At 44.4% G+C, this 15880-nt stretch overlaps 3 protein-coding genes across 4 annotated transcripts in view; 1 reads left to right on the top strand and 2 right to left on the bottom strand.

The window, feature by feature from the left end:
- Positions 1 to 374: 374 nt before the first annotated feature.
- On the bottom strand, positions 375 to 5343 carry NUDT19 (nudix hydrolase 19). The gene is made up of 3 exons (XM_027729581.2): positions 4639 to 5343; positions 2623 to 2830; positions 375 to 1595 (listed from the first exon to the last, which is right to left on the bottom strand). Exons 1-3 carry the CDS (start codon positions 5311 to 5313, stop codon positions 1369 to 1371), a joined length of 1110 nt encoding a protein of 369 aa, XP_027585382.2. The 5' UTR covers positions 5314 to 5343; the 3' UTR covers positions 375 to 1368.
- ANKRD27 (ankyrin repeat domain 27) overlaps positions 5049 to 15880 on the top strand; it is a 54609-nt gene continuing 43777 nt past the window's right edge. Inside the window, exon 1 of one of the 2 annotated variants that reach the window (XM_027729579.2) lies at positions 5049 to 5474. The gene's annotated coding sequence lies outside the window, so the exon portion shown is untranslated. Of the gene's footprint in view, positions 5475 to 15717; positions 15803 to 15880 lie in introns of those variants that run through there. The other variant, XM_027729578.2, reaches the window with a different exon arrangement.
- LOC113992365 (regulator of G protein signaling 9 binding protein) lies at positions 11319 to 15821 on the bottom strand. The gene has a single exon (XM_027729584.2). The coding sequence runs from the start codon at positions 15212 to 15214 to the stop codon at positions 14501 to 14503; it is 714 nt and encodes a 237-aa protein (XP_027585385.1). The 5' UTR covers positions 15215 to 15821; the 3' UTR covers positions 11319 to 14500.

The raw sequence follows: 15880 nt of genomic DNA on the forward strand, positions 1-15880 counted from the left end.
CTTCCCTAGTTGGAGAAGACCAAGTTCAAAACCTTCTGAGAAACCTGAACATAGACAAGTCCTTGGAACATGATGAGATGCATCCCAGGATTCCGAGGGAAATGGCAAGCCTGGGTGCTAAAGCACTCCCTCCCCACTGTATTCGAACAGTCATGGCAGTGACTGGAGAATAGGGAATATCCCACCTGGCCAGAATATTTGGAGGGAGATACTGTACTGCATAATATACATTATACACAGTGCTCTGCTTCCCATGGTCCGTGTTCAGCAGAGGTTCACAAACCTCAACGAGGTCTGCAAAATGAACAACAATCTGGGCATGTTCTGAGACAGAAGACACTTTTTTTCCAATCCAAATGAATACTACAGACCGATTTAATGAAGATGTTGCAGCAAGTTTTAATTGAAACACAGAACAAAAAGCTGGAACAAAGCTTTCTGAACAACTTTATTGACTAATCTCAAGTCATCACTCATTCTTCTTCCAGATAAAGAATTTACATCACTGCTCCACTGACTCCACTTATTGCATGAAAAAAAGATAAATCCAACAAATCAAAAATCCGAACCAAAAAATTAAGCAGCAGTCTTTCCTCTGAAGTTCTTAAATCTCAAATATATTTAGTAAAGTAGTTAAGAAGCAAAATGTGGGATGCTGGAATATGGAAGTGAGTGTTTCCAAGGAGGAACATTATTCCCTTAAGTTGTGGGTATCTTTTTGGAGCTAAAAAATTAAATGTTTCTATTTTTTTAAATTGCTAGCAACTTGAAGATAAAAAAATATAACAATAAAAATAATGCACTTGATCTGATAGAGGACTTTGTTTAAATTATCTCTACCTTTGGAAATTGTAAAGTTTTGTATAATTACCACTAGTAAAAAGAATTTAGGTGTATCAAATATAAAAATGGACTTTATAATATTCTTTTAAAAATTGTATTTTAGCTAATAAATCTCTCTATATATACATACACACACTCCTTTTCCCAAAAATGAAAGAGAGACTAGACTGGGAGATGTCAACAAATATGGAATGAGAGATTTCATTCATTTGTAGACACACATTGCACTTATCTAATAGGTAACCTTGGGAAGCATAGTAAAAGAATTCTTCAACTCAAAACATGCTTGTTCTGAACAAAATATATACTTAAAATTTTCAGTGAGAAAAGGACCTTTGTGACTTATCAGTGGCACAGCTGTTTCAAAGACTCAGAGAATTAGGTACACATAAATCAGACAACACACACACACAGACAAAATGCTTTGGCAGGACAGAGAAATGTTTTCCTGACTACTTGGCAACAGTCAGAAAGCACCAAAACCACACTGAATATGTATTGTTCTAGATTTAAACCAAACACATACTACAATTTGCTGTTGTAATCTGAACTATCACAGTTTATCATCAGTGGATTGATATGCTTATATTTTGCTTGAATATTAACATAGACAGCATAATTGTGGGTGGTTTTTATTACTATCCTGTGAAATATACTGCCCTCTTTCATGAGCTCTTCAATCTTCTTATCTGTTGACATAATTGTTTTTTTTTCTCCTGTATAATCTGGATCTTCTGGATATAACTCATCTCCTGAGGGTGGAAAAAAAAGTTTTAGTTATAGATAGCCAACTTTATTTTTCAGCTTTTTCACTGAGTGACACTGGCAATTTTTAATATTTATCAGGACAGGAAACTCACTGGAAATGTATTTTGCAATGCAAAAGTAAATTGCCTCTAAACATCTTTGGATTTAAAAATAGAGCCATAAATTTCCAGAAGCATCTATCAGTGAAACTGCAGTGCACATTTGAGGTGTTGACTTAAATGTTCCAGAGCTCCTGATAGTTTTAATATGCTATAATTGCAGCCTGGGGAGATAGGAGTTTATATAACAGGTGGAGAATAGGACAAATGCTTTTTCAAGTGTACTAAGAACAGAAGCTTTGTTTTGTTGATGAAAACAGTGTTTTGCCATATCAAGGCAAACTACTTTTGTGCAAGACTCCTAATAGACCCCAAATACAGAAATCCTAGAGATCTATTGTGACAAAAAAAAAAAAGAGAAAGCCTAATGAAAAGCAATCAGAAAAAGCAGAAAATAATAAAAAGTACGTGCAGCTTTTCTTAACGCTGCTTGTACATGATTATGAAATGAGAGACTTAAGTAGGAGAGAGGGCAGGAGGAAGGCGACTTAATGACTTGTTTTAGTGCAGTGCCCTGTCACTGCAGTTGTGAGGACTGATAATGCAGCTGTGCTCGAGTCCCTTGTCCTTACAAAGACAAACGGATAACTGAAGTAAACGAGAATTCCCACTGAAAAGGACTAAACAGGAGGAGTTCTAAATACATCCTTCAGATTAAAAAAAGCCAAAATGCTCGAGTTTCTTCATAAATAAGCATTATGGCAATGGTGAGACGATGACATTATAAGTAAGGAACAAGTGTGCTGTCTGTGACCCCCTGGCTCGTCTCTGACAGCAGCCACTGTCAGAACTGGAGCAAACAAGGAACCACACGGTACAAACACAACTTAAAAGAGTATTTTCCTTACAGATGGTTTATGTCATGTGGCTTGAGATGCTGTATATATAAGAGAACCTCCAGGTGTTCCCTTACCTGGCAGCAGCTGGATGGAGCCATCGGAAGCAGTCAGCATCACCGGCATCCAGTGCTCACAGCCCTCCAGAGCTCGCTCAGAGCTGAACTTGTGTAACTCACTGAGGGAAGAGAAGTTGCAGAGCCTACAAAATTCATAGAACTGCGGCGGAGGAAACCATATTTCTTGAGACTTAAAGCGTTCAATGGCTTCTGGAGGTGACGACCACTGTAAGATGAAAACAAGCCTTGAAACAGTAGTTTCATCAGCAGACAGAAAGTCTGAGTAACCTGAAAAATCATTAGCAAGGAAGCCTTTACAGAAAAAGAGCTTGCAACATCTGAACACAAAAAACCCCGTGTATAAACTATACCAAAATAACAACAAAGAAATTTTGAAAATTGAAAAATGTAAGCCATCTATAAAAGTTACTCCTTTCTTTCCAATAAAAATAAGGTTTTTTTTTTACACCTAGACATGCCAGGTTTAGAAACCAACATTTGTTTTAGGGAACTGACTAAAAGTGTACTGAAACCAACAGAAAACATTAAACTCAGCGCCACCAGAGGCTGCTACTGATGCTTTGAGATTTAAAAGTACCTCCAAACATCTGCTTCTTACATGCACTGTTTTCAGAGCGTGAACACCCAGCTATTCAAGCTTATTCTGCATGTTTAAACTATTGGTGATCTTGATTTCGTCTTACATGGTGAATTTGGTAATATAAATGTGTGCATAAGCATTTGCAGTGCATTTATGCTGTTATTAGCAAAATTATAACAAACATGAACTCTTTTGAAGATGAGATCTCAGGTACTTTTGAATTTCTGTAGAAAATCTGTTAAAAAATTACGTATTGCAGCATCAGTGATATCAAAATTATTAGGTAAGCTTTTACAGAACTGTCTGGTTTCTCATCTACTTCTAACTTGCTATTGAACTTTTCAGAATTCTAGAAAAACTTAAGGACCCCAATGTAACTGACCATAAAAGAAGTTTCTTTGTAAAGTTTGTTACTTTTGCTCACTTAATTTAAAAAAAAAAGGTAAAAAACACCGAAGCTTCAAAATTTTTAATAGACTATTTCAGCAAGTTTGTATGTTACTTAAAATATTCCAACTAACTCTGGAAAACTAAAATTACTAGCATCTTTTGCATCCTGGAGTATACCTGTACATCTCACATGGATCTCTCCCAGCATACTGTGTTAAGGGCATGTGAGAACCCTTCCCTGCTCTGCACGAATGAACGTGTAAAAAGTGATACTTGTCATCTGCCTTTGAAAGAGATGGTAATTCAAGGTGAAAGTGATGTGACAGGACACGGATCCTGTGCCATAACACGTCAGGTAAAACGACCTTCACAGAACACCCTCTCCCAGCAGCTGCTCCAGCTGCACCTCTGGTGAGGGGGCAGTGGCAGCTCCAGGGGTGCAGGGGAGAGGGTCCCCTCCCTTCCCTTTCCTCACGTCTTAAGGGCGCGTTATCAGGATGGCTTTGATGGACTGTTCGATCTGTCCTGTGAGGAGCCCTGAGGGAGCTGGGGGGGCTCAGCCTGGAGAAAAGGAGGCTCGGGGGGACCTCCTCGATCTCCGCAACTCCCTGACAGGAGGGGGGAGCGGAGCCAGGTGGGGGGCGGGCTCTGCTCCCAGGGAACTGGAAGCAATAGGACAAGAGTCTTAAGCTGCAGCAGGGGAAGTTTGGAGTGGCCATTAGGAAAAATTTCTTTAAAGAAAGAGTGATTAAACATTGGAATGAGCTGCCCAGGGAACGGCGGAGTCGCCGTCCCTGGCGGTGTTCAGGAAGATCAGATGTAGCACTTAGTGCCAAGATCTAGTTGACACGACGGCGTTCGGTCAAAGGTTGGACTCGATCTCAGAGATCTTTTCCAGCCTTAACTGACTCAGTGATTCTGGGGGCAGGAGCGCCCGTGCCCATCGGAACTACCGCCCGGCCGGTCCGTGCGGCATCCCAGGCATCCGGACCGTGCAAGCATCCCAGGCATCCCCATCCCCGCGGCGCGGGGGACCCTCTTACCAGCACGGCCGTCACCTCCTGGTCGTCCTGCGAGGCGTGGGGCGGCCGCTCCTCCAGGCAGCACAGGTAGAACGCCGTGTCATAGCGGCGGCCGCCGCGGCCCACGGGCGTCAGCCAGTTGCTCCACTCGTGCAGCGCCCAGATGTTGGGGGCGCAGCCCAGGTGCCGGCACAGCTGCAGGAAGCAGGACGGGTCCTCCTGCACCCGGCGCCGCCACCGCCCGAGCTCGGCGGCGGGCGGCAGGCGCTCGGCGGGCAGCGGCGGGGCCGGCCCGCGGCCCGGCACCAGCAGCAGGATCCCCGCCTCCTCGAAGGTCTCCCGGAGAGCGCAGATGCGGAAGGCGACTTCCCCCGGCAGCGGCGAGCCCAGGCGCTCCCGGTCGGTGGCGAACAGCGGGGCGCGGACCCCGCCGGGCGGCGGCGGCTTCACGGCGCCCATCCCGCAGCGCGGCGCGGCGGGCAGCACCGCCAGCCACTCGGCCGAGAAATCCGCCGCCTCCACCAGCCCGCCCGGGAACACGTGGGCGCCGGGCATGAAGCCGCTGCGGGAGCTCCGCCGCAGCAGCAGCAGCTCGTAGTCGAAGGGGCCGAGCGGGCAGCGCGGCGGGCGGCCCGGCGAGCCCGCCGCCAGCAGCAGCGTGGCCGCCTCCCGCCAGTGCCGCAGCCGCGGGTTCATCTTGGCCGGGCCGAGGGCGCGGGGGCGGCCGGGCGGCACCGCCGCCTGCGCTCCCGGAGGAGCCACTGCAGCCGCGGGAGCGGGGCGGGACCGCGCGGAGGGAGGGATGGAGGAGGCGGGCCGGCGGCCGGGATGCCCCAGCCCGCACCAGCCCTAAGCCGGTAAGTAGCGTGTGTCCTCCGAGGGCGAAAGCTTAAGGAAACGCAGGGGGTTTAAGGCAGGACGGCCGAGAGGAACGAGGCGGTATCGATGGCTTTCGGTTCGCTTGGGAAATACGGCTTGGGGTATCTCCCGCTCCCTGAGTGTATTTACAGCGCGACGACGCGTAAATGCTGAGCTTCCTCGGAGCCCAGAGCCTTCCCGAGTAGCGCTGGAGGGGCTGTAGTTGCAGCCCCAGGAGTCAGCCCCGGGTCAGAAACCAAGGACTCGGATTTGTAATCGTAATACTGCTGCTGACCCGCCAGCTGGCCTCGCAGAAATCTCCTTATCTCAATTCCATAGCAAACCATGCTGATAACAAAAGTCATTTTAGGTCTGTAATTAAACGTAGCATGCGCTAAGTTGTTTGAATGTGTTCTAGTAGGCTTCAAGGGGGAGGAGTGTGTAGAGTTTTAGTTAATGATTATACAGAGGTCTTCTGTTTTGAGGTTTTTAAGTACCTTGTTACCTGAAAAATAAACATTTATTCACGCGAGATAGCAAGCCAGGAAAAAGTCCTTTGAACCTTTAGGAAATATTTTATTTTTGTTAATTTAATATTTTTTCTGAATTTGTAAGGAGTTTAAGCAGAAGAAAGCTGATGACACAGGTTGAGAAATGTAAGAATGGTGTTTGCATGTAACATGGAGAATCCTCCTCCTGTCCATAATCCTTCTCTTGCCAGGTTGTGTTTGGCAAATACCCACATACCTGTACATGCTTCTGACAACTTCTCCATTTGATTTTGTATGTGAGCATGTACTTGATGCCTATGAGATGTGTGTCACTGGAACTGAAAGGATGTTTAGAAGCAACTGAATCAGTGGGATGCTGGAATTTGTCAGTTGACAAACCCAAAATTGAACTCGAGGTGTACCCAGACACAGCTGGGCCATAAGTTCACCCTGCTGCCAGTCTGCTGATGTTGCTAAAACATGTGGCCCAACAATATACAAGCCTGCCCTCCCTCTCCTTCCTGGGTTCATCACCGAATATACAGACAAAACCAATGACATCTTCTAACTTGCGTGTCCCTTTTTCATACTAACTTAATCCTTATTGCTCATCTGTGATTACCGTCTTAGCAATGGAATCACAAGGCCCACTAGTGTGCCTGTTTCCTACTAGAGGGTATTTTGAACCTAAAATCACAATGTTCTCCTTGTATTTGTTTGCCTTTTTCACTCTTAGTGTAGGTAACTATTTTACTGTGTTAAGTATACATCTTGTTAGGGATGTGCTTTGCCTAAAAGCTGCTTTACTAGAGAAATATTAATAAACTACTGAGGGTTTTCAAGATTTAACGTCCAATGAGCTTGATGGCTGATCAAAAAGATTTAGGGTCCATTAAGTCTGGTCATTTCAGCGTAAAGGCATTTTAAGTAGGAAGTAGTCACGTACCAATAATGAACAGTGTCACTTTCAAATCAGCTGTAATACCAGAACATACACAAAACTGTCTTACTATGGCAAAAATGCAATATCTGATAGCCCTGGAATATATCTAGGAAAATCTGGTACTAGAGAATAGCAATGTTAAGTTTCTAAGTGGAATGGTTTTTTTGTGATTTTTTTTTTTCTTATCTAGGACAGTGTAAGGTCTCACAAGTCCTAGTATGCAAAGCAGGAATATCCTGGCAAACAAGTCATAGAATCATAGAATGGTTTGGGTTGGAAGGGACCGTAAAGACCATCTCATTCCACCCCCTTGCCCTGGACAGGGACACCTTCCACTAGCCCAGGTTGCTCCAAACCCCCTCCAACCTGGCCTTGGACACTTCCAGGGATGGGGCAGCCACAGCTTCTCTGGGCAACCTGTGCCAGGGCCTCCCCACCCTCACAGCTGAGAATTTCTTCCTAATATCCAATCTAACCTTGCTCTCAGTCCGTTTGAAGCCATTCCCTCTTGTCCTTTCACTCCAGGCCTTTGTCAATAGTGTCTCTCCATCTTCCTTGCAGGCTCCCTTCAGGCACTGGAAGGCTGCAATTAGGGCACCCCAAAGCTTCTCTTCTCCAGGCTGAACAATCCCAATTCTCTCAGCCTTTCCTTGTAGGAGAGGTGCCCCATCCTTCTGATGAATGTGGTGGCCCATTCCTCTGGTTTTATTGGTATCCACTGGTATTAAATCAAGCGGGTCTGATTTCATAGGCATTCGTGCAGGGGAGTGGAAGTGGAATGTGTGGCTGCACGTAGGCTGCTGTTTGCAACCTCAGACACAGAGAGAACACCAGGGCTGTCAGCAGAGCTGCAGTGCTGTGCTTACTGCATTGTTCAGGACTGTGCTCAGCATCTGAAGCAGTCCTTTGGGCTCAAAGGTGGCCAAGTGCAAGTTAAGGCAGACATTCTTCCCTACTCCAGTTACTTCTGTACAAATTGTGAATAAATGTCAAATCTAGGAAATGCAGGTTTATGATTATACTACCAATATGAAGACTCACTAAAAAGAAAATAAAAAATACAGCTACCTTCATACAAAGTTATATTCCAACAAATAAAGCAGATGAGAAAACTAGGTTACAGATAGTATTAACAACTGGAAATGTTCTATTTGCAACAGACGCACAATGGATTACATGTCTTATGGAAACAGAAATTATGGTTCTAATTCTGCAGCTTTTAATTACATGAATAGTTTTCATACATATAATTTCTCACCAGACTGAGTAGTGATGCCTTATATTAGGAATGATTTGGAGCACTCCCTCTAGGACCCCAAATTCAAATGTGTATTTATAACTCAAGTTACACCTGCAATTAGCATATTAGATTAAGTTGCTAAGGGAGTATCATGTTTGGTGTCTCTGGTAGTCCTCAGTCACTTTATACAGTATAAATAGTTAAATATTTTCTTTTGTCTTTTCTCATTGCCCCCTTTCTTGTTTTTTCCCCCCAGCATTTATGCTATGTATGTATAGAGTCTTCTGGATCATACAAAGAAATTGCATTTGACTTTTCTTTCCCTAAGACAGTTATAGATGGCTGTAAGATCTGATGTTTACTGTTCTTACAAAAAAACCCCATGATTTTTAAAGCCATGTTTTTGGCTATGTAATTCCTTAGTGCTGTGACACATCAATGGGTTCAACTGTGTATGTTCATTGAACATGTGTGTGAGAGACAGACCTGAGTGAGTGTAGACTCCAGTGTTAATTTAAAGCACAGTGGAAAAATTATCAAAATGACAGACCATATTTATACTATGATTGTGACTTCCATTTCTGTGCGGTTGAATTAGAACTAGCTTTGAGAGGGTTTGTTTGTTTGTTTGATTTGGTGGAGATGTTATTATTAAGTACATGATAAACAATGCCAGGCAATACAAGGTAAATAAAACATACCACTCAAACAAAGAAAACAAACAAACAAACCAAAGAACCCACCTGACCCTGTGGAGGCTCAAAAAGTCAATTTCTGTCACTTTGGGAAAGCCATAGTAGATATTCTGACAAATTGCTGGAACGGAGCAATAAACATAGTTGCATTTGCTCGCTGGCCTCTGTGGGTGGCAGAATTTCGGAGGTGCTGTGATGGAATTTGTGTTTGCCAACGAGGCTTTCAGTCACATTGCTTCCAGCATGAACCCCTTGTGCTTGGCTGGCTGAGGAGATCCACAGGAGCCCTGACGCTGGTTAAATGCCATGTGACTTTTCACCTTTCCACAGGTTCCATCAGTGGTAGCTAATGAAGCTGCATTCCAGCAGAAAGCTGTCAGGATGGATGATGGAATCCAGCCTTGTGGGACTGCCTTTTTCCAGAAAAAAAGTCCCTTGTAGTGTGAAACTGAGAGAGAAAAAAAAGGCTTGTCTTTTGTAAAATTGGTATCAATGTGTATCAAATAAAAATAATTTTACTCTTACTCTGTACTGAGTTAATCAAAGAATAGATGGTCAGTTCCACTCAGGGATATTTTATATCCTTTGTCCCACTGGACATAAGATACTCCCTCTTTTTATAGAGAAGGTGTAGCTTAACGTTGGGGTGCTGTTGGATTTAACAGAGAGCAAACTTCGCTAACATATTTACTACATACATCCACCTCCTTCCTTTTTTTGTCCTTCCATAAACACATGCAGATAATTTTATGTGAAAGACATTCTTTTGTAATCCCACTTTTATTGTACATTTACCATAGCAAGTGCTGCTCACGTGTAGACTACTATTTTGTCCAGATCTCTTCCTGCATTAAAAGACTTATATAATCGTATTGAGAGAAAGCACTTAGAGATCTGTAATCCACTGGTCTTACTGGATGACTTTTTACATAATGAAAATCTGTGAAGGGTAAATATGTTGACTAGGAGTTCCATTAGCACTTAAATAGAAGGTATTTCTGGAAGGTGGACATAAACAATAGAAACCTTCCAAGAGAAGGAAAAGCAAGCCCATAACCAGCCCTCTTGGAGTATAAACAATAAGCACGTGTTTAATTTTTAATCCGAAAGATAATTACATCAGTCATTTAGTCCAGTTTTAAATAATTGCATTACTGTAAAAAATACTGTCATATTTACGTGAAGAATTGTGAATCTAATTTTATTTTCATAGTGCAGAAGTTTGATGTTACATTGTTTCCCACGTAAGGAGAACCACTTTAATTATGGTTCTGTCTTCCTTTGGTTAGTAAACTGAAAAACAATGTAAAGAGTTTTTATGGTGATAGACTGGAAATCCCGGAATGAAATTACAAGTTTTTGCATAGAACAGACTCAGTTCTGATAGTGTGACACAACTGTTGATCGTCGTTGCTATCGATACCGCAGGACCAAATTTCACGCTCCTTAGGTTGTGTGTATTTTTTGCTAAAGTAAATGCCAGCTTTACTGGCTGAAAGGGACAATTTGGATCCTAACACCAGGAGAATTTAATCCGTTGTTCTGGTCTAATATGTTCCCTGGTTTTCAGTTGTCCAAGCCAGTGGTTGTGTACTTACCACTGAGCAAGCAGTGCTGAAGGCAGCGTCATCTGTTAGCCTGAATGTTATTGTAGCTGTTTCCTAAGGCAGAGATTTCCTGACTTTTCACACTGCTGACTCCCTTGCAGTATAAATCAAGCTACATCACTATATTCAACTTTATGAGCTTGAGAAGGGTGTGTTTATGTTAAGAAAACTGTTAATGAGAGGGTTTAGTACTGTTTTATTACTGTGGCTGAAATAGGAACTTTAGTTTCTAAGAGCTTACTGACAAGCTGTTCTAATATTCCAGGTTTTCCTAGAAACACAGAACAGTTTGGGTTGGAAGGGACCTTAAAGATCTCATTCTACCCCCTGCCATGGGCAGGGACACCTTCCACTATCCCAGGTTGCTCCAAGCCATGGTCTAGTAACCACGGTGGTGTGGGATCAAGGGTTGGACGTGATGATCTCGGAGGTCTTTTCCAGCCCGGTTGATTCTGTGATTCTAAGCCCCATCCAACCTGGCCTTGGACACTTCCAGGGATGGGGCAGCCACAGCTTCTCTGGGCAACCTGTGCCAGGGCCTCACCACCCTCACAGGAAAAAATTTTTTCCTAATATCCAGTCTAACCTTGCTCTCTCTGTCAGTTTGAAGCCATTCCCTCTTGTCCTGTCACTCCAGGCCTTTGTCAATAGTGTCTCTCCATCTTCCTTGCAGGCTCCCTTCAGGCACTGAAAAGCCACAATTAGGTCACCCCGGAGCCTTCCCTTTTCCAGGCTGAACAATCCCAATCCTCTCAGCTTTCCTCATAGCAGAGCTGCTCCATTCCTCTGATCTTGGGATCCCTCTGATCCTCTGGACTCAGTCCAACCGGTTTGGTTTGGTTTGAATTACTGCTAAAAGCCAACCAGTAAGTTATAAGGAGGTACTTTATTTTTAAATAAATAGTGACAGTAACAGGTTTGCATTATTCAAAGTGTAGAAAATACCACCCATGCACAGGCAAAACCAGTAGAATTCAAGTCAGGAATAAGATTTCAGTATACAGCAACTTTAATGTGTGTAGATCAACACTGAAGTTAAGGACTAACCATCTTCTTTTGTACTACAATTACATTCTCACTGATCAGCATGAGAGTATGTGCTTTTTCATCATGCTGTTTAAATATAGAGTATTTTGAAGTATCAATTCCCATTTTTCACATACAAAATAGCATTTTCAGTCTCCTTTCTGTTGCATTCCGGTAGGAGGAAAAAATTAAGACTGCAAATCTACATCTCTATTTCTGAATTTAAAAGAAGCCTCAGTACTTTTGGGCAATGGTGGTTTCATTTGTTTTGGGTTTGTGCACTGTTGTGCCAGAACTCTGTCACATGGAACGAACATTTGTATCAAGTGTAGGAGATGAGTGGCAGGAACATTATCGATGTCAGCAGTGCCAATTTTCTCTTAGAATTCTATTCAGATAGCCTAAATATGATAGAGATTTTTAGGAACACGCTAATGATGAAGAAATCTGCATCTGTGTTTTATCTTATGATTTGAAAAGTCATTTTCCAAGGCCTGTCCTTTAAGTTCTAATTGTGTGCCTATTCATAATAAAGCAAGATATATATTTATAGGCCACTTATATGAATTCGAGTCCTGTAGCAAAAAGTTGAAATTGAAAAAATGCAATGGACTGAAAACTTCCAATTTATCAACTCACTGAGGCTTGCTTTAGAAGATGACATTGCCTATTCTTAAAAATTCTTCTGCACAACTAACCATGGATAAACTGTTTATCTATGGTTAAGTGTGTAGGAGATACCGAGATACAAGATAATGAATGCTGTCAGTGTTACCATTTATTTATCCACCAGAAACCACACTTGCATTACTTGGGCTTTGAAAACATGTGGTTAAAGGATCTGATTTCACAAGGTACATGGAGTTTTGAAGCAGCACAGAATAGAGTGCAACTGCTTATCCACCTTCCTGTGAACTAAGTAAAAGAGTGAAAACACCCCAGATCCTTAGTGACTAGTGGTGGCAATCCAAATCTGTACATTCTCCTGCAGCTTTTGCTGCATTTTCCTTAAATATGTTTACTCACTGTGATTGTGAAGGAGATCATCTCATTTAAATGAACACACAGGAATTACACCTTGTCTAGGCAGGCTGGAGCTGTAGCACCAATACAGACTTGACTTTGTTAGAAAGCTGTCAGGGATCTTTATGAACATAGATTAACTACATACAAAACATATCCTATGGAATGAGTGAAACACGACAGAAAGGAATGTGGAGTTGTCTTGTAACACTGTGAATTCCCAAGAGAATGGAGTTAGAATGGATAAGTGTGCAGAATTCACATTACCCTTCAACGTAAGGATAGTTTATAGCTTTTAATTCAGGCCTCTGCTTACTATTTTTTTCTCACCTACAAGTGACCAGATTCAAATACACTTTTTTCTCCCAAATCCAGTTCTCCTAAGTTTTAAAGAATAAACTGTTTGCTGCAGTTTTTCAAAGTATGTTTCGTTCTTAACTCAAAAATATTAGGTGTTTATATGAGTGTTGTCAGTTTTATTTAACAAGCATGAAGACTGTTGTCTAGTAACTTCACAAAGCATGTCTGATTATTATTTTGATAATATGTCCATAATAAACAACGAAGAATGACTTATTAAACCCCCAGTATTACGGGATCTTTATATTTGGCTGTGGAGTGCCTCATACACCTATGGCACTGTAGTGCATGTACCAAGCATTCCTGAACGGATAGTGTGTGTTCACAGTAATAGAAGATACTTCCATAAGTTATCTAATAAATAACCATAACACATAGTCCTTCTACAAAACATTATGAAGCTTCTCTACAAAGTTAGTGTCTGTCCCCCCAACTTTACATTTAAACGTTTACAATTTTATAGGGAAGCGCTGGGAAGTTTTATGCTGTTGCATTTACTTCCCAAAATTGCAGTGTATCAAATGGATCCTAGAGGGTTCCTTTTTCCCAGATGATTAATCAGACGTGAATGAGATATGAAAGTGAGACACATTTTTAGCAAAGAAACACATTCTGCAAAGAATCTGGGAGCTTGCAGAAATGTGACAGTACCCATACAGCATCAGTCCCTGCCTCGCAACAGGAGAGGGGATCCTGTTGGAAAGGTCTGCTTTAAGTGAATCTGATTTTTGTTTGCTAAAATCTATTTTTAAATGTTACTGTGTCTGCTGTGGGTACATTCATTTCTCCTGTTTTCATAGTTAATTAATTGTAAAGTGCAAACTGCTGCCACAGAAAGAAAAATTCGAACCAGTGGCAAGAATTGGCCTTTCTGCAGGGAAAGATAAAATTGTGGTAAATGTGAATGAGAACCACAAGGCTTGCTAGTATTTCTCTGAACACGCAGCTCTCCCGTTTTTCTCTCTGGATTTGGAAAGCGATTAGTCATTCACATGGGCTGTGCCAATTCATGCAACTGGGTTCTGTACAATCCAGTCTAAATCAACAAACATTGCTTGTTCTGTTTTCTCCCCTCTCCCCAACTTATCAAGAACAGAGGTTGGTCACATTCTTTTATTGGGGTTTTCATCCTTACCCCTTTCTTCTACTGAAACAATATTTTGTGTATTTGATGGGGGAAGAAAAAAGTATTCTATCCACTTGGTCAGACAAAACACCCGTGTTAACCTCCAAGTTTGTGTTACTCTCCAATACTGTAAACAGTGACCAGCAGCAAACACCAGAGCCTAGTGAAACAACAAAAAATACAGGCTTCTGAGAATAGTGATCTATTAATAGCAGACAAATCCCTGTTACAGCCAGTAGTGATAATACCCTGATACTTCAGTTAACTGTTACAAGTCCAGCAAATGAAGACATCCTACTCTGCAGCCTGATTTGCATCCCTTTTCTTCAAAAAGCATGAAGAAGCAAATCGTGCATTTTAGGATACTGAGAGGTGAAAAGTTCTGCCTTGTTCTTTCAAGTGCTCCGTTTAAATTCTCACCTCATCCAAGTGACACATTTTGAAATTAAAGGTGAGGCATGAAACACTCCAAGCAGACCTGGAGGGGGTCGCTCATGTCAGAGCTCGCACCGCCCTAAGACAGTTTAACCACACACACTGCCAGGACAATGGCGATAATGAGCACAGCAGAGAACACAATCCCAGCTAGAACCTTGCTGATATCGCAGAAGGATTTATTTTCCTCCACAGAGATCATGCCAATAGAAGAAGCGCCCACGCTGATGGTGGATTTTAGTTCAGCCCCCGGGTCTTGCTTAGCCTCCACTGTCCACTGGGGGACATTGACCTTCATTTCCATCTCGTACATCATCTCTCCTACCTGGTTGATTTCGTTCTCGAGGTCTTTCAAATCCATCACGTCTATGTTGCGCTCGGCCTCGTATTTCATGTTCTGGACGCTCATGGCTCTGGCGGCCACGCCAGAGGTTCCCCCGCTCATTCCCGTCTGGATGAGGTGCTTTTTGGGGACGTTTAGCGGGAACTCGTGGCCCAGCTCCAGGGCTCTCCTCATGTCGATCTCCAGGATCTCTAGGCACGTGGAGAAAATCACCCATAGCCTCTCGAACTCGGCTTTATCTTCCTTACTCACGGTTTTGTCCTTCAGGACCGTGGTCAGCTTGTTCCTATTGGCCACCGCCAGCTCCTGGGCTTTCTGCCGGGTTTTCTTGAGCTCCTCCCGCAGGTTCTGGGAGTCCGAGGTGCCGCCGATGGTCAGCACCATGTGCCGGTAGCAGGCGGTCACCTTGTTGAGCGCGTCCAGCAGCGCCTTGCACTCCTCCTTCACCATGGTCGCGGTGCGCCCGGAGCCGCCCCCGCCCGCCTGCCTGCCCGACTACCCTGTGCCGGGCCGCGGGCGCTGCCCGAGCCGGGCGCTACCAGCGCTCATGGCAAGCGGTGCTTTCGGGTCGTTCCTGCATCCAGCGCCCTCTCCCCGGGCCGGTCAGGCGGTGGCGGCGGCGGGAGCGCGGTCGGGCCGGGGGGAGCCCCGCCGGGCGGGCGGCATCGCCCCCGCAGCGCCCCCGGGGCCGCGCGTCCCGCACCGCGCTGGAGCGGGGCGCTGCTCTTTGAAAAGTGCCAAGCGCACGGGAGGGACGGGAGAAAAAAAAATGTATAAAAATTGAAAAAAAGCGGAGGCCAAAGCTCCGGGGAGCGACAGCCGAGCAGCTGGCGGTCCCCGCCGCCGCCACTTAACTAGCCCCAGCTGGGCGCCCCGCGGTCACATGGCGGGGAGCGCCCGGCCCGGCCCTATAAGCCCTCGCAGGCTCCGCCTCCGCAGGCAGCGACCCCGCGGCGTTCCCGGCTCCTCGCTCGCTCCCTCCCGCCGCCGCCCGGCCATTGGCTTCGTGCGGCCGCGCCGGGCCCGCCCTGGACCCCGGTAGGGCTCTGCCGGGGCGCGGGGCGGCGGGGGGAGGCGGGCGGCGGGGGCTGCGCGGGCTGCGCGGCCGGGGCGGAG

This window comes from Pipra filicauda, unplaced genomic scaffold (assembly GCF_003945595.2).
Source record: "Pipra filicauda isolate LSUMZ 115617 unplaced genomic scaffold, ASM394559v2 scaffold501_size416358_pilon, whole genome shotgun sequence".
In the NCBI taxonomy this organism is placed as follows: Eukaryota; Metazoa; Chordata; class Aves; order Passeriformes; family Pipridae; genus Pipra; species Pipra filicauda.

Bases quoted from the DNA above. Each gene is read 5' to 3' on its own strand.
- NUDT19 (XM_027729581.2), bottom strand. From the start codon at position 5,313: ATGAACCCGCGGCTGCGGCACTGGCGGGAGGCGGCCACGCTGCTGCTG. The intron at 2,831-4,638 runs GTAAGAGGGTCC...TTCATCTTACAG, and splicing joins AGGAGGTGACGGCCGTGCTG to TGGTCGTCACCTCCAGAAGC. The intron at 1,596-2,622 runs GTAAGGGAACAC...TTCCACCCTCAG, and splicing joins CTCCATCCAGCTGCTGCCAG to GAGATGAGTTATATCCAGAA.
- LOC113992365 (XM_027729584.2), bottom strand. From the start codon at position 15,214: ATGGTGAAGGAGGAGTGCAAGGCGCTGCTGGACGCGCTCAACAAGGTG.